We start from the raw sequence: 22,031 nt of genomic DNA on the forward strand, positions 1-22,031 counted from the left end.
AATTGTTCAAAGTTCAGTGCCTTGCTTAAATTATGTCAGACATATATTTTCCCAATGGATAATCGGTTAAAGAAGGCCATTTAGAGGGGATTACCTGTATGAGTACTCTAACTACAACAGGTGCAAGTTCAGTACCTTATCTACAACTTCTATCAAAGTTCAAGACTCGCAGCCTCTAGTGATATTGGCCTTATTTGGTAAATAGTTGGTAGTATTAACTAGTTTGACTAGCAGATTATATTAGGTGGTTTGACTAGTTGGTTGTAAATAATTAATTGTGTAAAAGAGTTTGGTAAATAGTTGTTAATTGTTAGATATTTAGGGGGTGTTTGGTATGGAGTTAATATAGGAAACGGAATGGAAATAAATTAGGAGGGGAAAGGGTAACAAATAGTGTTACCCTTAGTAGTTGTTTGGTACATCAAAGGAAACGGAAACAATTATCACCATTCCGTTTCCTTTTGTTTGGTATAACAAACGGAAACGAAAAATAAGAATGAATAATACAATATTGTCTATGCTCATATTTTACGGGTAAAAAAATAAAAAAATAACCTAGATAAAAAATATTGTCTATGCTACATATTTTACGGTTAAAAAAAACAATATATATATACAAAGCAAAGTTGGCACTCATTAATTATCCAAACATTGACTAATAATATGTCCATCATTATATGAATAATCCCAACACATAACTTGTATTGCTCAAGTTGCAAATGTTCAATAAAAAAACAAAGACATGACAACAATCAAATGCTACTTCTTCTTAAGAAGATCAATTGCATATTGTTTTTTCATGTTAAATGGTGCTTGATAGAAGATACGAAGCTTATGTTCTTCCGCCATGAGAATAGTAGCAACCTCTAAAGCTTCGGATGGAGAAATGCCATCTAACTTCATCACCTCATCCAATACCTTGTTCACCTTTTCATCCATCCTTTGCTCCCTTTCTTCCGCTTTAGACCATGCACTAGCCATAGTCCCGAGATTAACATTGATATTTTCAAATATCTTCCCAAAATTGTTGGAAACATCATGGAGAGAGGCCACCAAATCATCATCATCATTCCTACACAAACTCTTCAAATTTACCTTGTTCTTTCCTTTCACCTTAACCTCCTTTGCCTTTATAGAGCGTTTTGCCATTTTTGAAGGAGTTATATGATCATCCTCTATCTTCACGGGGCGTTTTCCGGATTGACTTGTAGAAGAATAAGTGTCCGAATTAGTAGAATTCACATCATCTTCTTCATCACTCTCGACACTCAATGGTTGCTTATCAATCTCTTGATCAATAATCTGTCAAAAGAACAACCAATCAATTGTAGCAAAGAATTAAACACGAATTTGAACTGCAACCAATTAAACACGAGATAGAATGTAGATTAGGACTAGTTCACCTAAAATTGGTAATAGCAGTAGGGGGGAGGGGCAGCATCAGGGGAATAGCAGAAGGGGGAAGGGGGAAGCAGTAGGGGAATAGCAGAAGGGGGGAGGGGCAACAACAGGGGAATAGTAGAATTCCTCGGCACTTATGGGTTGTCGATTTGTCCATAAGCAAAACAATAGCAATCAAGTAACAAGAATTAGAGACCCAGTATGCCTTAAAAACCAGCAAAGCAATAGCAATAGCAATCAAACAACATTAACAATCCGCCTCAAAACATTGATTTTCGCTAAACAAAGCTGATTATTTACCATTGACATTTGCTAAACAAAGCTGATTTGCAGATCAAAACATCAGTAAGTATTACTATTAAGCATAAAATCGAAATTTGGGGGAAAAGAAGCCAAATAATAATAGCAAATTATAATAGCATAAAATCGAAATTTGCATGACAAAACATCAGTAAGTATTATTTCATAAAATCGAAATTGATATCATGTTAGCAATAATGTCATGAAGCAAAAAACAGGAGAAAATAAAACTCAAATAAAACTGAAAAATTAGGATAGAAAACCCTAGAAATTAATTAACACCATAAATCGAAAATAGCAATCAACACAAAGAAAAAATATAGATCGCAAATCAAATTAAATAGCAATCTTTCAATATACAGTAGAAAAATCAAAACGCAATCAATAAGACAAAATTTTTATAAATTCAACACAACTCAAAAACTAGGGTTCTTCAACAAAAAAGTGAGAGATCAAACCTTGAGTTTGTTGATTTCTGGAAATTTGAAGTACGAAATTTAGAATTCTTCAGCGAATTTGTGGCTTCGATCGATCAAAGTTGAGGATTGTGGGGAGATCTGTTGTATGAGAGGAGAGAGAATAGATAGAGGAAAGAAACGGGATTTGTTTCCCCAAGTTTTACAGTGGAAACAAAGTAATGGAATGGGTTAGAGGAAGGAAACGGTTTCTATTACTTAACTCTTTAACCAAACATCTTCTAACGGAAACGGTAACCCGATTCCGTTACTAACCCCATAAAAAGCCCATACCAAACATGCTCTTAGTGTATTTAATAGCAAAAAAAACTAATTGTTCAATAAGCAAATTTCAAAAATCTCTTATAATGAGCTTTTTCTAAAAGAGCTTTTTGAGCCTAAAAGCACTTTTTATAAAATATGTACCAAACACCCAAAATAACTTTTTTTAATTGCTCAAACATCTAATAGGGCTTAATAAGCGAAATGCTTTTTACCAAATAAGACCAATTAACTCTATCAATTTGCCTGATTTGTATTAAATGCGATTTCAATAAGGACTAGTGGACTACGAGATAAATCATGTTGGAATTAAATTTCTCATCAACTTAAACAAGAATACTAGATCTTTTTTTTTTTTTTTGAAACAAATCAATTCATTAATAAAAAGTCGTCCGACATCTACAAATGAAATCTAAATTAACAAATACATAAAATTGAATCAAATTAGGGTTTCCTTCATCAAAGCTACGATCGTTGAAAAGATCTTGCACTGTGGTACATCTCTCGCACACATCGCTGGAATATACAGCCTTTTCGGAAAGACGGTCTAACGATTTGTTGTAGTCATAAGGATAATTTTCATCTGATTCGTTTGAACGCATTTGAAAACTTGACAACCGTTGCGATCCCGAACAAATCTTTACCAATAAACTGACAATAGGCAAAATATGATTACTTTTTGATAAACCCTAACACACAAACAAACCCTAAAACAAACAATTAAACTAACAAAAACTAACGACTCCACCACAGGAAGACACTCCACCATAGGGAGACGAACGAAAATCTACACTACTCATGTAGATTTATTGAAATCTAAATTGCAAAACTAAAGAAAATTAAGCGAAAAGGGTCGAAAATAGATTTCCGGCCTAAACGACTAAGATTTTGGAAAAACCCATAGAGGAGAGGAAGAGAGAAGAAAAGAGGAGAGGCGAGAGACAAAATTATGTTCAACTAACAAGAATACTAGATCTAAGTATACGGATTATTACTCAAATAAGGACTAGTGGACTACAAGATAAATCATTCTGGAATTAATTTTCTCATCAACCTAAACAAGAATACTAGATCTAGGTATACGGATTATTACTCATATTGATTACTCAATTCAAATCTAGTCTACGGATTATAACTCATATTGATTACTCAATTCAAATCTAGATTGTCTTCAGCATCAGATAATTTGATGAGAAAATTAATTTCAAAATGAAGAAATTATCTAAAAAGTTATGAAAGTTTTCTTATAGAAAATACATGCTAATATGAATTTAATTAACAAAACTTAGTTACATACCAAATGTTGCTAAGTAATAATATGGATATGAGGTTAGGTTTTAGTCAAATAAATTTTTTTATATTTTCTTATTAAATTAGATCATTTCAAAGTAAAAAAATTTAGATAAAAATAAGTTTATTGAAGATACTTTACCTCGATAACTACCTTTAAATATCATATCATATATCACTAATAACATGAGACAACGACACTTGGCATTTCAGTTTTTCGCCAAGTGTCGCGCCACGTAAGCGATATATAGGTATTATTATGACACATATGATGCTAAGTAAGCGATTTTTAGATAGATTTTTTAAGATAAAATTGTTGTATAGAGTTTTATTATCGATAGAATCCTAATATTTCATATAGACAAAATTAATCATAATTTTTTATAAAATCCTATAACTCAATTCCATTTCCATCATCAAATTCGTTTTAAAAAGTTCTTTAAAATAAGATCCATTTATAATATATTTAATCACAAACTTTTATATGTAGCTGGTCAAACCGTGTTACCAACTATTATAAGAGTTTCTTCGTGAGTGCCATAGGGGTTACTTGGTCAATGTTATAGTGGTTACTCAATTAGTGTTATAAATAGGGGTTACTTAGTCAGTGTTAGAGGTTACTTAGTTAGTATTACAAGGGTTACTCGGTTAGTTTTATAGGGGTTACTTTGTCTAGCCAGATGGTGTATGTGGCTAGCTGCATACAAAATGCATTTTATTTAATTTATTTTAAAAAATAACAGAGAATCAGTAAAAAATAAGTTTTAATCTGTAAAAATAATTTTAGTTTGGTAAAAATACTTTAAGTTCGATATAAGTAATTTCAAGTCAATAATAATATAGATATCTATTTACAAACAAAACTACAAAAAGTACACTATTATATAAATATAAGTCATATATATCGTATGTCTAAATATCCTATATTATCATCACGGATTATATGAACGTATGTATTAACATCCAAGTAAAAATGTTATCACAAAATTTTATCAAACATTTGGGTATCGTACGGGCACAAAACTAGTTTATAATATAAACTCAAAAATTTAATCAGTAAATTTGAAAGTGACTCTAACCAAGCTTAATTGGAACCACTAATTTACAACATCATCCTTAAGTGGCAATTTATTGTCATTATGTAGTGAAAACTTAAGGCTAAGATGCCCATATCGAACGTGTGGCAAACACACTACACAACCCCAAGTCCAACCAACGGCTAAAATGACCACAACGTCTCAATAGATAAGCAAATCAAGATAACATACATAGCCCATAGAAAAGCGCCACGTGTCAGATAAGATATCACCAATTTCCTTCCCTTTATATCACCACCCTTACCCTCCCTCCATTTCTTTCTTAACATACACAAAACCCAACTTAAACCAATTATTCTCTCCCAAAAAATACTAACTACCCAAAATGGCAGCAGCAAGCACAACAATGATGGGCATGGCCGCCACTGCAACCCTCGTCCCAAAACCCCAAGCACCACCAATGATGGCGGCGCTACCTAACAACACCGGCCGCTCATTCTTCGGCCTCAAAGCCGGCACCCGAGGTGGAAGGATGACAGCAATGGCAACCTACAAGGTCACCTTGATTACCCCTGAAGGTACTCAGGAGTTTGAGTGCCCGGATGATGTGTACGTCTTGGATGCTGCTGAAGAGGTAGGGATTGATTTGCCTTACTCGTGTAGGGCTGGCTCGTGCTCCTCATGCGCCGGTAAGCTTACGTCTGGTACTCTCGACCAGTCTGATCAATCCTTCTTAGATGATGACCAGATAGCTGCTGGATGGGTTCTTACTTGTGCTGCTTACCCTATTAGTGATGTTACCATTGAGACTCACAAGGAGGAGGAGCTTACTGCTTAAATCATGAGTTTTTAGTGTTTTTTTTTTTTTTTTTTTCATAATATTGGGCCCTTTCATTTTTTGTTCTAATTTGGAAGGGAGAAAAACTGAAAATTTGAGTCATGGATGATTTCCATGCAAAATTAAGCCGTGGGATAAAATTGAAATGGGAGTTTTTGCTCCTCTGTGGGTTGTAATTGTGTATTATTATGTTAATCATTAATTGATCAAGTTTCTTATATGCTTTATTTTATCGTTTATTACCTTTTTAGGCTTTATCATGTTATATGTTATTGTTTTGAGTAATTAATTAAGTTTAGCTACATTCATAAACAAAAATGATTATTTGTTTCTGATTCACGCGGTCACGCCGCAATGTCATATTGGTCAATTTTTAAAAGACTATTTTACAAACTCGTTAGTTTACAATTTAGAAAGGATAACATACCTTAGTTTTCTTATTTTTGTATTTGATGATTACTCCGATTTACAAGGGTGAAAATTATTCCGATTAATTTCATCAAATTTCAATTCAATTCAAATTTTGTTTAACCAAAATTTATACGAATCAAGTACAATATTTGAATTTGTTACAACTTACAACACTATATGAGAATTGAGAACTACTTTATTCAGTCCAATTTAATTACAACATCTAAATTTATATGACTTATAAGGGCATGACTTTATCTATTAGTCATTTTTTCACAACACAATAATAAGTTGAGAAAATTTTATTACTTCTTGTTTTTTTTATCTGTGCGTATGCTATTTGATTTGTAATGTTTGCTAGTGTGTTGCTTTGACCAATATTCTTTTGTTATGTATAACTAAAAGTGTTGTTTCGGGTGAAAACAATGGGACCTTGCCGAAGGTCCGCTGAAACGGAGAAGACTGGATTCGGTCCAAGTTATGTTGGGCCGAAGGTTTCCTGCACAGTAAACACACGTAAACTAGCCTCGGGGGTGTTGCCGAGGAAGGCCCCTTCGATGCTAAAGTCAGTACAATGTGTAGAAAGAGAACACTATGCAAGAGAATTAGTTGCTTGAGGCTTTGCTTGAATATATGAGAATATATGAATCTATGAATCTTTTTTATCTACTGAATGTATGAATATTGATGGCTTTTATACCTCTTCATACATGGAGAAGTTGGGCCTTAGCCCAATTGGCTTGCTTTGAGGGCTGACCTTTGACTTTAGCACAATTGGAGAGTTGAACCTTGACCTTGGGCTTTTAATTGGATCATTTAATGCCTAGGCCCAATTGGACTAAATTGGACCCAAACAACTTGCCCCCCAGACCCGATTTGGAAGGATGACGGGTCGGGTTTGATTTAATTCAGAAAAGGAGGGAAGTAAATGATTTAATTAATCCAAAAATTTGAATTTAAACCGTAATTAAAGAGATAACAACGGTTAAGGCGGATGATTGTGGAAGTTGGACGGATAATGGGCAGTTTAATCGCAAGATCGTGTGTTTAACGGTTACCTAGTGGGGTATTTAAGAGAAATTGAAACGTGGACTCCTCGTATCCCATTCCTGGAGATATAAACAGAGGCGCGTCATCTCTCCTCACTTATTCACCAACACAAACCCAGAATTCTCGAGAGAAACCAAGAACCCGCATCAAAACTTCGCAAATTCCCCGAGCATTAAGCTTAGAAACTGAGACTTGCCACTACGAACTCGTAAATCGGCAACTTTCGCTTCAGATTAAGGTAAATTCCTTTGATGTCAGTTTATTTTTCTTCGAATTCGAACGCCTTCCCTTTTTTTTCGACCTTTTTCTTCGAAATAATCAATGGCAAGAGGAGTTAGAGGTAGAGCCCGTGCTCCAAGAAGACCAAGGCCAATTCCCGATCCTAGGAACAGGATTGGGACCTGGAATGGACAAAGGCCAGAGTCTGACCCTACTGAAGGGATTAGGGCGACTCCAATTTCCTCGGCTCCTCCTCAGAGAACGGAGGGGCCGAGCGCTTCTGGACGGGACGATGAAGTTCCCGCTGTCCTTTGGGATATCCTCCCCGGGTTTTCAGAGTGGGAGAATGCCGAAGTAGCTTCGGCCATGATAAAGAACCGCCCCTACTCATGGTGGGTGGAGAATGCCGAACAATATCGGTTTGCCGAGCAAATTGAGTTGCATTACGGCATTTTTGAAGCTGATGGGTATTGGTGCCGAATGCCCGCGGCATCCGATAGAATCCATCGTCCACCCCCGGGGTATGTGGGGGTGTATACAAGACAGCTTCAGTACGGGCTGAGGTTCCCTTTGGACGTATTCGTCCGAGACTTGCTGATCCATTACAATATCTCCCTATGTCAGTTAACTCCCACCAGCATCCGAAGGGTGATGACATACTTATGGGTCTGCAAGTTCTTCAAGTATGTGCCGAACCTGCACTGCTTCAAAAAGCTTCATCGGCTAGTGCCAAATATTCAAAGTGGGCACGGAAGCCATGGTTCTGGGTGGTACCGGATTGAGTCCTGGCCCCAATACCTAACCATGTGGCCGAACGACTCTTCAGACAAGGACTGGAGAGGTCAATGGATTTGGGTTAGGGCACCCACAGATCCGGGCCACCCTTGTGTCTTCAGCGCTCCCCGGTACCTTGCTGAGCCTGATCCCAACATGGGAAGTCTAGGTCCCCCCGCAGATAACGGGCCGGATCCGAACCTTGATCAACAACATATCTTCGGCAAGCTGCCGAACCGGGGGGGCAGCGGCCGAATGCAGCATATCCCGGAGACTTGGCTCCCCGATACGCATTATGTTTTCCAAGAGAACATGCTAGCAGCTGTTGGCCTCAGCCGAAAGTTTAAGGATGGTAAGCTTCTTCGGCTGGGGCCGAGGCTTTTTAATTATCTTTCTCTCGCTTCGCTTTTTTATGCTGTGCCAACCTATCTGAACTGACCTTTCCCCTTTTCTTTTTCAGAGCGGGACGAGACCAACGTTGGCATTAACTACGCTCGTCTTGGTGTCAACCGAGAACGAGTTGTAACTGAACGGGCCCCGTCTATCACTGAACCGAGGCATAGGGAAGTTCATCTAGACTCTTTCCACTTCCAAATTGAGGCTGTTGCTCTGTATCAGAGGCAGAAGCCTTGGTGGAAGAAGAGAGACCCCTGGTTTCAGCTGCTGGACGAAGAAGCTGAAGCTGCCCGTACAGCCGAAGAGGTTGCACGGGTTCTCGAAGCTTGCGAAGGAGGAGAAGGGTCCTCCAGAGCCGCTGAAGAAGAAGCTGCAGCTAGGGCAGCTGAAGAAGACGAGGCTTTGCTGAAGACCTCGGTGAGCTTTCAGACTTAACTTTGTCTTTCTTCTTTTTTTTTTTTTTTTTTTTTTTTTTTTTTTTTTTACTCACATTCTTCCTCCCCCCTGTCTGTTACAGTCTGAAGAGAGTAACAGACACAGAGAAGGGAAAGCCCCTGTTCGCCCCGAAGACCAAATACAAGAAGAGTCTTCAGACTCAGATATGGACGAGCAGCCCCTTCAGAAAAGGCGCCGAAGGATGGCCATCATCGGGCCGCATGACTTTCAGCGGAGGCCGATGACCATCGGCGTTGAAATAAGGGAACCTGAGGAAGGCAATGGATCGCCGAGGGTTCCCCGGCCACAACCTCAATCACCTCAAAAGACCCCTCCGCCACCTTCTGAGATGGAGGTGGATCAAAAGACTCCCGAATCAAAGGGAGGGGTCCAAGAAGAAATTCAGGAGAGTGCTGCTGAGCACAAGAATAAGGATGCCGTGATGCCCAGTGCTGAGGGTTTCACGGCAGACATCGCAAGAGAGGTTGAGGCTTTCGTCCTCACCCCTGAAGAAGAGGAGGTCATAGTAATTGACTCCTCTGAGAAGGATGATGCTGAGCCATCCAAAGCTAAACAAGCTCCATCGTCATCCTTTCCCTCCTTCCAGACTCTGCAATCTGGAGAAATGGGTTTCTCGGCCCCCCGAATTCCAATCCCAGATCACATCTGGGACCTCATATGGGGTCAGAACCGAGAAGGAGCTGCAGCCTACTTCGGCGATTTTGCTGGCATGTCCGAAGTAGATAGGGCAAGAATCTGGTCGCTGAAGGCCACTGCTGGGATGGGCGAATCCAGCAGATCAGTTCCTGACCCAGCCAGGTCTAACCAACTGCTGATGATGCAGGTGATTTTCCTTGCCTTTATTTCCTCTAAAATTCAGCTCTATTTTTATTATTTTTTTTTATTTTTTAACTTGTCTTCCTGTTTTCAGTTCGTGCACAATCAGACTCTCACTGTAGAGCTGATAGATACCCTACAAGATAGGGTAGACGCTGCTGAGCACGACAAGAAGGTAGCTGAAGAGGAATTAAAGCTTGCTAAGCTGAAGCAAGCAGCAGCTGAAGAGAAGCAGCAGAAGGGTGAGGAGTACGAGAAAAAAGCTGCTGAAGCCCTCAAAACCTTCTGCGACGCTATGGAGAAAGAAGTTTTTCCCCCACTGATGGAAGGGGAAAAATTCCTCCAGGAGCACATGGGAGTGGACGTCTCCAAATTCAAGGCTGCCGTTGAGAGCCGTATTCAGGAAGGAGCTGCTGCACAAGCTGAAGTGCAGCAACGACTAGAAGCTCTTGAAGCCAGCCGAATGGCTGCTAAAGAGCTGCTCCAGGCCAGGGACGTCCAACTCTCAGAGGCTGCTGCTGCTGCTGAAGCTCAGAGAGCTAAACTCCATGAGGCTGAGGATCAACTGATGGCCAAAAAAGTTGAAGTGGCCCAGGCTCAGACAAAGGCTTCCCAAGTTCAGCAGGAGCTGAATGAGCTGAAAGGTTCCTCCTCCAAGCTCGCCGATGAGCTGAAGAAATCCAAGGAAGACTTGGAGGAGACCCAGAAGAAGCTAGCTGATGCTGAGGCTTTACTCAAAGTCCGTGTCTATACCCAGGAAGAATATGAAATGGGTTTCAGAAATGGGTTCAGAGTGTGCCGAAGAGTCTGCCTTCATGCTGAGCCGAAGCTGGACTGGTCCAAATGTGCTGAATGGGTCCAGAATCCCGAAGACCCTCATATGAAGTATGCAACTCCAGTCGAAGCTGAAATTCTTAAGGCTGAGGAAGCCGAAGAGGAAGCTGAGAGAATGGAGTTGGAGGCTGAACAGAGGGAAAGGGAGGCTCGGCAGAGTGCAAAGCCTGCTTCTTCTGCTGCTGGGGTTGAGGCCACCATGGGGCGCAACAATGCTGATCAGTCTGATCCTCGGGCTGAAGCATAGGAACTCGGGCAGTCGTCTTCAGAATCTTGCGGTTCATCATGCGCTTAACTTTAGACTTGCCGCTTTCTGAATTTTTTGCCTTGTTTTTTGCTTCAGCTTGCCTTGTCGTACAACAGTTTATTTTTTTGCTTATGTACGTATTTCGGCAGCTGTTATTTTCCGCTTGTGGGCGGCTGCCGATACAGTTTAATTGAACTTGTAGCTCAATTTCTGAGCATAAATTATTAATTTGATGCTCTTTTCTTCAGCTGCTTTGTTTTTGAATGCTTTACTGTTTCTTTCATTCTGCCGAACATAAACTTGCACTGATAGTGCTTCTTGCCCCCCAGAAATTGAAGTATGGCTTCAGCTGAATAAACAATTTCTTCACTTCTTTAAAATGGGTATCCGAAACACAGGGCCAACTGAAGGCAGTGCTTCTGGAATACAAGTCTTACTGAAGATTGACTTCAGCTGAAAGTTGGATATCCGAAACACAGGGCCAACTGAAGGCAATGCTTCGGATATTAGCTTTCTGGGATACAAGGCTCAGTTAAGGCAATATCCCAGAATTGTCCATGGACTCATGACTTTGGAGAACAAATCTTACTGAAGTTGGACTTCAGCTGAAAGACCTGTGTTCTTTAAAAGACGCATATCCGAAGCACAGGGCCAACTGAAGGCAATGCTTCGGATAATGGCTTTCTGGGATACAAGGCTCAGTTAAGGCAATATCCCAGAATTGTCCATGGACTCATGTCTTTGGAGAACAAGTCTTACTGAAGTTGGAATTCAGCTGAAAGACCAATGTTCTTTAAAAAGACGAGTTTTGTCAGCAATCTGAAACCCAGTTACCCGAAGGCGAAGGTTTCAGACGAGGCTGATTTAAAAATTTTCAACTGTTGCTTTTATCCTTGATTTTCTGTCTATCTTTGAAAAATGGATACCCGAAACACAGGGCCAACTTAAGGCAATGTTTCGGATAATGGCTCTCTGGGATACAAGGCTCAGTTAAGGCAATATCCCAGAATTGTCCATGGACTCATGTCTTTGGAGAACAAGTCTTACTGAAGTTTGACTTCAGCTGAAAGACCAGTGTTCTTTAAAAAGACGAGTTTTGTCAGCAATCTGAAACCCAGTTACCCGAAGGCGAAGGTTTCAGACGAGGCTGAATAAAAAACCCTTAAAGAGTAGATAGAACAAAGAAAATTTTGAAAGGATAAAAAGCTGTAAACATTTATATAAATGGAGGCTCCAAGGCCTTTCATTAATTCAAAATGTACTTACAAAGATTGTTCTGCCCCGAAGGGTTTACACATGGTATTTTTTCAGTACATCAGCGTTCCAGTGATTTTTCAACTCAGTTCCATCCAACTGCCGAAGTCGGTATGTCCCTGGCTGAAGCTCATCATAGATTTCATAAGGTCCTTCCCATGCAGCTGAGAGTTTTCCATGGATTCGGCCTTTCTGAACTGCAGCAGCATTCCGAAGGACAAGGTCTCCAATTTTGAGAGGCCTTGCATGGACCCTTCGGTTATAAAATTTGTTGATTCTCTGCTTATAAGCGGCCATTCTGTCTCGGGCTGAGTCTCTTACTTCGTCTAGGAAATCGAGAGATTCCCTCATCAGTCGCTCATTCTCAGCCGAGAAGTGGTGCACTCGAAGGCTCTCAGAGCCAATTTCCACTGGAAGGACGGCTTCGGCACCATACACCAGTTCAAAAGGTGAGTGGCCCGTTGCCTCTTTTTCAGTTGTCCGAAGGGACCAAAGGGTTCCAGGGAGCTCCTCCAGCCACTTGGACTTTTGATCTTCCACCCTCTTCTTGAGGGCATTTAAGATCTGTTTATTTGCAGCTTCGGCTTGTCCGTTACTTTGCGGGTGGCATACCGCTGAATATGCCAGTTTGATGCCGAACTGATCTGTATACCGCTTCAGCGGTAAGTTATCAAATTGCCTCCCATGATCGAAGACAAATACTCTCGGGATGCCAAATCGAGTGATGATATTCTGCTAGATAAATTTTCTGACAGTTTGCTCTGTAATGTTCGAGGCTGCTTCGGCCTCGATCCATTTACTGAAGTAGTCGACACCAACTATCAGCCATTTTTTCTGGTACACAGCCTCTGGAAATGGTCCCAGTATATCCAGTCCCCATTGGGCAAACGGGAGTGGATTAAGGATCGGCTGAAGATCCCTTGCTGGCTGATGGATAACTGGAGCGTATTTTTGACATTTTTCGCATTTCCGAACCAGCTCCTTAGCATCTGCGATCATGGTGGGCCAGTAATATCCAGCCCTCAATGCCTTGTGGGCTAAGGTTCTTCCCCCAATGTGGTTCCCACAGATGCCGAGGTGAATCTCCCGTAGGATATAATCTGCATCTGTTGGTCCCACGCATTTCAGCAATGGGGCTGAGAAGGACTTTTTCAGAAGTTCCCCCCTGAAGACAATGAACCTAGAGCTGGTTCTCTTCGTCTTGGAGGCCAAAGCTTTATCTTCGAGAGTTTCTCCCCGAAGCTTGAAAGCTAGGATGGGGTCCATCCAACTAGGCTCTGGGTCAGCGCAGCACACTTCAGGTGCTTCGTCGACACTTCTCTCTCGACGCACTTCTACATATACAGATCTGTTCAGCTCGGTAAGAGATGAACTGGCAAGTTTGGAGAGTGCATCGACTTGAGTATTCTGACCCCTTGGGATCAGCTGAACCTCAAAAGTTTTCAGCTCTGCAATGACTGATTTGATCTTGGCAAGATAAGCTATCATGGAGGGCTCTTTGGCCTCGTAGCTGCCACTGATCTGATATGCAACTAGCTGAGAGTCTGTTTTTAGGCAGACATGATCGGCTTCCAGGGAGATGCACAATTCTAGGCCGGCGATTGCTGCCTCATACTCGGCTTCATTGTTCGAGGCCTTAAAAGAAAACTTTAGTGCATACTCAAAGGATTTGCCTTCGGGAGAAGTTATCACTACTCCTGCCCCCGAACCGTTTTCGGTGGAAGATCCATCCGTAAACACGGTCCAGACTTCTTTTCACTGTCTAGCGCTTCTTGGTATGAGCATTCGGCCAAGAAATCCGCTAGAGCTTGAGCCTTAATGGCAGCCCTCGGACGCTAGCTGATGCTGAATTCGGTGAGCTCAAAAGCCCACTTGGCTAGCCTACCAGATTTTTCAACCTTGCCGAGAACTTTTTCCAACGGCTGATCAGTTAAGACCACTATCTGATGGCAATCAAAATAGGGCCTCAGCTTCCGAGCAGCTACTACTACTGCGAAAGCAACTTTCTCGAGTAGAGGATAGCGAGTCTCGGCATCCGTCAGTGTATGACTGACGAAGTTGACTACAGGTCCGTAGGAACGCTGCGCTGGGCCACCTCGAATGGCGTGAGCCGCATGCGGGGAGACCCGCACGTACGGTTTTTAGGGGGATCTGGTCGAAAGACCGGCCGGCGCCCACCCGACTAGAGGGACTGAGAAATTAATAGAGTACAAAACTTATCTTCAAGATTTACCTTATTTTGATCGTTTAGAGGGCGATCGAGGAGTCACTGAATGAAGTCCTCCGTTTCTTTCGGAGATGCTGACCCGCAGCGAAGCAGAGATGACTAAGTGACATATAGAATATGGCAACAAGGAGCGGCTCCCCCATGCTGTGGCGGTGAAGGTGAGGGCTGCTGCCTCCCCTGGTTTTGTTTGGGAAGGATCCTCATTTTTTTTTTACGGGCCCGTCGAATCCTTAAAAATGGCTTCTTGGGGAAACGTGGTAGGTCTTGAAAAGCCTAATAGAGGCAGAAGCCGGGGTCACCAGAGCTATCTGCGTTGAGTGTGCCGATTGAAAGAAAAGAGGAGATAACTCACCGGCGCAGAAATGAAAAGAGTCGCGCCATTCAAAGCGGAATTCTTTTAAGATCCATTGCTCGATTTTGCATGCTCTGTTCTCAAAATGCGGAGATACTTTCGCAACGGGCTCTCTGCTCCTAGTCACTAAGTAGTGCTATTAAGTCCTCCGGGGGACTGGACTCCACCAAGGGGTTCGGTTCTTTCTCTCACGTAATTTCGCCCGCTCGTTCCACTTTCGTGCCGGAGGAAATGGGATTCGAACCCATGATACAATCTTCTTGTATGTCGATTTAGCAAACCAATGCCTTAAGCCACTCAGCCATACCTCCAAGTTGTTGATCGGAATTTTATGTGCGGTAGCCCGAAGGGCTATCTGATCCGATCAACTGCCTAAGCCGTAGCGCGCTAGCACGCGTACTCTTCCTCCATGAGCGAGATTCTCTCCAGAAACCAGAAAAAAGGAACTGCCTTAGCATCCACCACCAAAATCTGCCACTCGTTGGGCGACGCCTTTGCTGACTTTTACTTTCTTCCTTCAGCAATACTGCGCTGATGGTGGCTGGGCTAACGGCCACATATAGGTACAAAGTTTCTCTTTCAGTTGGGCTAGCCAGCGTTGGGAGTTGAGTCAGATGCTCCCGAAGCTGTTTAAAGGCGTCTTTTTGCTCTTCCTCCCAAACGAGCTCTTTTGTTTTCGGGAGTTTCAGGGCTTTGAAGAAAGGTAACCCCTTATCCGAAGCTCTAGAAATGAACCTCGAGAGGGCTGCCATTCTTCCGGTGAGCCGCTGAACATCCCGCTTCGTTTTCGGCTCTGGAAGGTCGAGCGCCGCTTTGACTTTAGAGGGATTGGCATCAATCCCCCTTTTGCTGACTATGAACCCAAGGAATTTCCCTGACTTCACACCGAAGACACACTTCTTCAGATTCAGCTTCATTTGATGCTTTCTCAAGGTGGCGAAAGTTTCAGCCAGGTCCTTTACATGGTCCTCTGGTTTTTTGCTTTTGACGATCGAATCGTCAACATAGACTTCCATGTTTCGGCCCTTTTGATCGGCAAAAACTTGATCCACCAGCCTTTGATAGGTTGCCCCCGCATTTTTCAATCCGAAGGGCATCATTTTGTAATTGTACACCCCAGCGTTCGTGACGAATGCTGTCTTTGCTCGATCGTCGGGGTGCATAAAGATCTGATGATACCCCGAGAATGCGTCCATGAAACTAAGCAAGGCATGGCCACTTGTCGAATCGAGTAGCTGATCGATCCTCGGCAAGGGATAGAAATCCTTTGGACAAGCCTTATTTAGGTCCGTGAAGTCAACGCACATCCTCCAGGTACCATTGGGCTTCTGAACCATCACCACATTTGCCAGCCATTCTGGATATTGGCAAGGTTCGATGAATCCTGCCTCCAACAATTTTTTGACCTCGGCTGCGATGTCTCGGTTCTTATTGGCGGAGTAATTCCGCTTCTTTTGCTTAACTGGTCGACACGTTGGGTCAACATTAAGCTTATGGGAGATGAGGTCTGAACTTATCCCGGGCATATCAGCTGCCGAGAAAGCAAACACATCTCTGTTGTCCCGAAGGAGCTGAATAAGTTCACAACGGGTGTTCGGATCAAGGTCCATCCCGATTGTTACACATTTCTCAACGTCTCCTTCGGTCAACTCAACTGTTTCAGTCTGTTGGTCCATGTCCATTGCTGATGGACTGGACTCTTCATAATCTGGTCTGCTGCCAATGTCAGCAGGTGTCCCAGTCTTTTTGTTCTTCGGCTGGCTCTCTGAGTCTTGCGGCTCAGCTGAAGAGTTAGCCTTTTCCCTTTCGGGCCCTTTACCTCTGGGTACAGATCCTTGGGCCGAAGCACTTAGGCCTTTCGACTTTTTTGTGCTCGGCTCTCTTTCTTTTTCTTTCTCCTCCTCATCCTTGTCATCTGGGCGACTATTGGATGGTTTGAGGTAGTTGCACCTTCGAGCGTCCTTTTGGTTGCCCTGTATCCTTTCGGGGAAGCCGGCGTCTGAGACGTAAATCATCAGCTGATGATAAGTTGAGACGACCCCTTGGATCTCATGAATTATGGGTCTCCCCAAAATCACGTTGTACACTGAAGGAGCGTCGATGACCAAAAATTCAATCATGACGTTCCTGGCTGCCTCATCGCAACCGATGGTGACAGGAAGTGTCACCTTCCCATCTGGATAAGTTGAAGCCCCATTGAACCCGGATACCGGGTAGGGTACCGGCGTAAGGTGCTTGGGCTTCAGCTTGATTTGATTGTAGGCCTTTCGGAACAGAATGTTTGCTCCACTGCCACCGTCAACAAGGACCTTACTGACGTCGTGGTTGGCCACCGTGGCGATGATCACCAACGGATCCTCGTGAGGGAACGTAATCCCCCGGCAGTCGGCGGCTGTGAACGTCATGTTCGGCACCGGCGACTGGGGAGATTGAATGTCAGCGTTGTTCACCTGGTGAGTCAAAGCTCTAAGGTGTCGCTTGTGCTCCCTCCGAGAGTATATTCCTCCCGAGATAACATTGATCGGAGGGAATTTCCCCTCCGGCTTTTTACTGTTTTTCCGGGGGAAGTCGAGGTCTTGCCGAGAGTCCTTTGCTGACTTCTCGGATTCTTTTTTCTCGCGGTGATCCGCGATGTATTTTTTCAAGTATCCCTTCCGGACCATGTCCTCTATCTGGTCCTTCAGTTGGATACACTCCTCAGTGTTGTGTCCCGAAGACTCGTGGAACTCGCACCACTGATTTTTATTTTTTCGCTGATACCACTCTGGGAGTGGTCTCGGCTTTCGGTAACTCTGCTCCTCCTTCGTCACGCTGTAAATTTTGGCGCGTGGAAGAGAGAGCGGAGTGTAGGACTCGTATCTGCCTGTGTGTGAGGCAGATCTTTCCTTCTTTGGGTCGCTGGCCAAAGATTGCTCCGAGGCCTTTGACTTTCCCTTTGCCTTATGGCCTTGGCCTTCAGACAAGGGTATTTGCCTTTGTTTCCCTCCCCCAAATTGAGGTTGGGTTTTCTCTTTGTTCCATTCTTCGGCTCGGATGAACTTATCCGAAGCATTCAGAGCTTCCTCCAAGGTCTGCGGGGTATGCATGACCATGAAGTCTAGGAACTTTCCGGGCTGAAGGCCATTCTGCATTGAAAAAACGGCTAGCCCCTGGTCCAGCTGAGAGACGCTGGATGACTCGTTACTGAAACGGGTCAGATAGTCTCGGAGGCTTTCGGTTTCCCCCTGTTCTAGACTCATGAGCTCTGCAGTAGTCTTCTCTCGGCGGTTTGCCGTGGAAAACTTGCTCCTGAACTTGGAGGACATATCATCCCACCCTGTTATGGAGCCCTGCCTTACTCCCTTGGAGATCCACGCTTGCGCGACCCCCTTGAGAGTGGTTGGGAAATATTTGCACCAAGTCGCCTCGGATTTGGGGCAAAGATGCATATGAGTCTCATACGAGGCCACGTGATCCTTCGGATCCGAGGTCCCGTCGTATGTGATGTGCGACGGTATTTTAACCGTGGGTACGTGCTCTTCCAGTATCCATTGCTCGAATGGTGAACTGGCGGGTAGCATAACGACCTTGCCCTTGTTCCTGGCCGAAGGGACCGCGCTCCGCCCTCTTAGAGAGGTAGGAGTGGTTTTCGTCCCTGGCTGGGAAGTCTGGGCCTCGGCTGCAGGGAACGAGAGGCGACTGCGCACGCTCGGTTCCTTGCCGCCGAGTCGGTCAAGGACGCTTCGGCGAACAGTCTCAGGTTCTCGGTGAGTAGATTCTGGCCGAGAAGCTGAGCTGCTGTTCTTATGCGCTTCTGGTCTTGAGGATGAGGATCCTTTTAAAAATTGAGGGTTCTTTTTCCTCTCTTTTTCATTTTTCCAGGAATCCTCTTCCCACTCTTCTAGTTCCCGGAAGGAAGGAAGCTTCCCACCATCATGGTCTAACTTCCTCCGCTGATGCCGGGTATGCGGAGGAGTTCGATCACGAGGTGGTGGCATATTTTGTGCCCTCATCGCCTTCATGAGCACTGCCAGCGCTCTTTCCACCTCTTCCGAGCTGGGCCCCGTCAAAGGGGTCCTCGGCCGAGTATGGGAATGAGGGCGCGCAGCCGATGGTTGGCTTTGGGGCACTGAATGTGTCCTATGATCGGACTCACCCCTGCTAGACCGAGAGTGACTCGGCCTATAATGAGAGTCATGAATTACGGGAGAAAGGGAATCCTCCTTGTATGATTCCCCCCCCCCCGAGCTGGCACCCTTGGGAGAGTTCCGGTCCGGCGAGGGTGATGGTGTAGGGGTTTTAGGCTTTTCGCCCGCTCCTTGACGGAGGCTTTTGCTCTTGCGGTTCTTAGCCATTGCTACTAAGATAATTGCAAGATGATCTTGGTTAGAAATTTGGCTTAAAGATTTTTGAAAGTCGTTCCCCACAGACGGCGCCAAATTGTTTCGGGTGAAAACAATGGGACCTTGCCGAAGGTCCGCTGAAACGGAGAAGACTGGATTCGGTCCAAGTTATGTTGGGCCGAAGGTTTCCTGCACAGTAAACACACGTAAACTAGCCTCGGGGGTGTTGCCGAGGAAGGCCCCTCCGATGCTAAAGTCAGTACTAAACCTGGGCACGGGCCGGGTTTGCCCGCGTGCCGCCCGGCACGGCCCGCCGTTCGGCGCAGCCCGGCACGGCCCGAAGTCAAGCACGGCACGGCACGAAGTTCAACTTCCGTGCCACGGGCCGTGCCACGGACACGGTGGAGAATTCCCAGGCACGGCCCGGCACGAGCACGGGCATGGCCCGCCGTGCTGGCCCGCAGGCACGGCCCGCGGGCCAACGGCTATAAAACGGCTATAAACGGCTATAAAACGGCTAGTTTTTTGCCAAAAATTCTATAAATACTCACCTCCATTTCATTCCCAAATCACAAAATCACAATCTCTTCTTCTTATCTCTTATATTCTCTAAATCTCTAATAATCCTTATTTTCTTAAATTCTTTAATTATTCTCTTAAATTCTCTAATTATTTTCCTAATATCGGAAAAAATTAAAAATTTCGTAATCGTAATTAGTGGAGCGTTGAAGCACGGTTGTAAGATTTAAACTAATCTTAAATTTATTATTGTTTTATTGTTATTATTAGAATAATCTTGTTTAATTATTATTGTTGTTAATTGTTATTGTTGTTGTTATAATTGTTGTTATTAATTATATTATAGTGATTATGATCAGTATCTTCCAGCAATGGAAAAAAAGTGGCGTAAATATTATAGTGAGATTCCTTTGATTTATATTTTTGCTTCCATATTAGATCCTAGGCAAAAGTATGAAAACACATTTATGTTAGTTGACATTTACTTTCAATGCATGTTTCTTGACGATGATGTAGAAAACTATAAGACTAATGTGAAGGATCAGTTTTTTGCTTTATATAGAGTCTATGAAGCCAAATATGGCACCGTTCCTCGCTCAGGGCCTTCCCAACCATCCAAAAACGTAAGTAAGAAGGCCAAACATTTATTTTCACAAGCTACTAACTTGATTTCAAGGTTTTCAGGTGATTCATCAATCAGGAGAACGCAAAGCGACGTCTCGGAGTTGCAGATGTACCTGAGTTACGACTTCACCAAAGGCATGGACGACGATGAGATAAACAACCTCGACCTCCTTGCATGGTGGAAACAACAAAGCTCGAAGCATCCAACTTTGGCGGCAATGGCACGAGACATTCTTGCTATCCAAGTTTCCTCCGTCGCCTCCGAACGAGCTTTCAGCGCATCCGAAAGGGTTTTAGACGATAGAAGAACAAGTCTAAAACCCGGAACACTAGAAATGTGCGTGTGTTTCTAAGATTGGTTGGATGCGGAAAATCGCTCACAAGACCGTTCTTACGACCACAACGACAACGAAGAAGGAACCTCCGCTTCCGGTTCGGGTTCGGCTAGTTCCCAATCTATGCAACTAGCCGATGACCTTGAAGGCGAAGGCGAAGACGAAGACGAAGACGAAGACGAGCAAGAAGAAGGAGAAGAAGAATAGACATTTATTGTATATTGTACGATTTTAAAAATATCAATTTTATCATTTTCCAATTTTTGTTTAATACCATCATTGTATGATTTTTATCATTGTTATCATTGTACAATTTTCTCAACTCAAGTAATAATAATATAAAGTACGCATTATTCACATCCAAAGTCCAATTTGCCTTTTTTCCCCGTTTTGTTACAATTTGTAAATTCATATTAAAAAATAAATAAAATTATACCAAATACTAATAAATCATAAACATTAAATTTTAAAGTAATAGTATAAAGTAAATATATAAATATAAATATTGAATATACAAATTATAAAACATAAATATTCAACTTATAATTATAAAATTCATAACTTAATAACTTATAACTTATAAGTTATAAACTTATAAGTTACCTTATAAAACTTATAATTATAATTTTATAACTTATATACATTATAAACCTTATAAAACTTATATACATTAAAAAAAAAATGAAAACTGCACCAGCCCGCGCAGGCCAGCCCGCAGGCCGGCACGTGGCCGGCACGGCACGAGCCCGCCAGGCACGAGGGCCGTGCCGTGCCGTGGGCTGGCCTGTGAAAATGGCCGGCACGGCACGGAATCCTGGGCCCGCCGGCACGACTGGCATGGCACGAACCAGCCCGTGGCCCGCCAGGCACGGCCCGCGGCGGCCCGGCACGGCACGGTGCCCAGGATTAGTCAGTACAATGTGTAGAAAGAGAACACTATGCAAGAGAATTAGTTGCTTGAGGCTTTGCTTGAATATATGAGAATATATGAATCTATGAATCTTTTTTATCTACTTAATGTATGAATATTGATGGCTTTTATACCTCTTCATACATGGAGAAGTTGGGCCTTAGCCCAATTGGCTTGCTTTGAGGGCTGACCTTTGACTTTAGCACAATTGGAGAGTTGAACCTTGACCTTGGGCTTTTAATTGGATCATTTAATGCCTAGGCCCAATTGGACTAAATTGGACCCAAACAAGTGTAAAAGTGCATATGGTAAAACTAAAAAATGTAGACATTATGTTGAAAATACACAAAAACTTATAGTCTAACAATTTGACTATGCTCATATTGTATACTCGTATTGATTAAGAGTTGCAACTAAAGTTTACAAATTTTGATATTATGGAAGGGAGAGAGCATACCAATTATTAAAAATACAAAAGGCAGATAGACTGATAGAGTAAAAAGTTTTTGAAATCTACACATTTTCCTTAATTTTGTTTTTTAATGTAGTTTAATTTCCTTGAGCCTATGTCAATAAATAATTTTAAATAAATAAATAAATGAAGTTGTGAACCACTAGAGTTCGAGTTGAGCCGTTGGCTAAAGATTGCCAAGAAATTAATACGGAGTAGTGGAACACTGTC

At 42.9% G+C, this 22,031-nt stretch overlaps 1 protein-coding gene across 1 annotated transcript; it reads left to right on the forward strand.

The window, feature by feature from the left end:
• Window positions 1–5,069: 5,069 nt before the first annotated feature.
• On the forward strand, window positions 5,070–5,830 carry LOC110699227 (ferredoxin-1, chloroplastic-like). The gene has a single exon (XM_021876717.1). The coding sequence runs from the start codon at window positions 5,151–5,153 to the stop codon at window positions 5,601–5,603; it is 453 nt and encodes a 150-aa protein (XP_021732409.1). The 5' UTR covers window positions 5,070–5,150; the 3' UTR covers window positions 5,604–5,830.
• The last annotated feature ends 16,201 nt before the right edge of the window (window positions 5,831–22,031 follow it).

The sequence above is a fragment of the Chenopodium quinoa genome, unplaced genomic scaffold, assembly GCF_001683475.1.
Source record: "Chenopodium quinoa cultivar QQ74 unplaced genomic scaffold, ASM168347v1, whole genome shotgun sequence".
NCBI classification, from domain to species: Eukaryota; Viridiplantae; Streptophyta; class Magnoliopsida; order Caryophyllales; family Amaranthaceae; genus Chenopodium; species Chenopodium quinoa.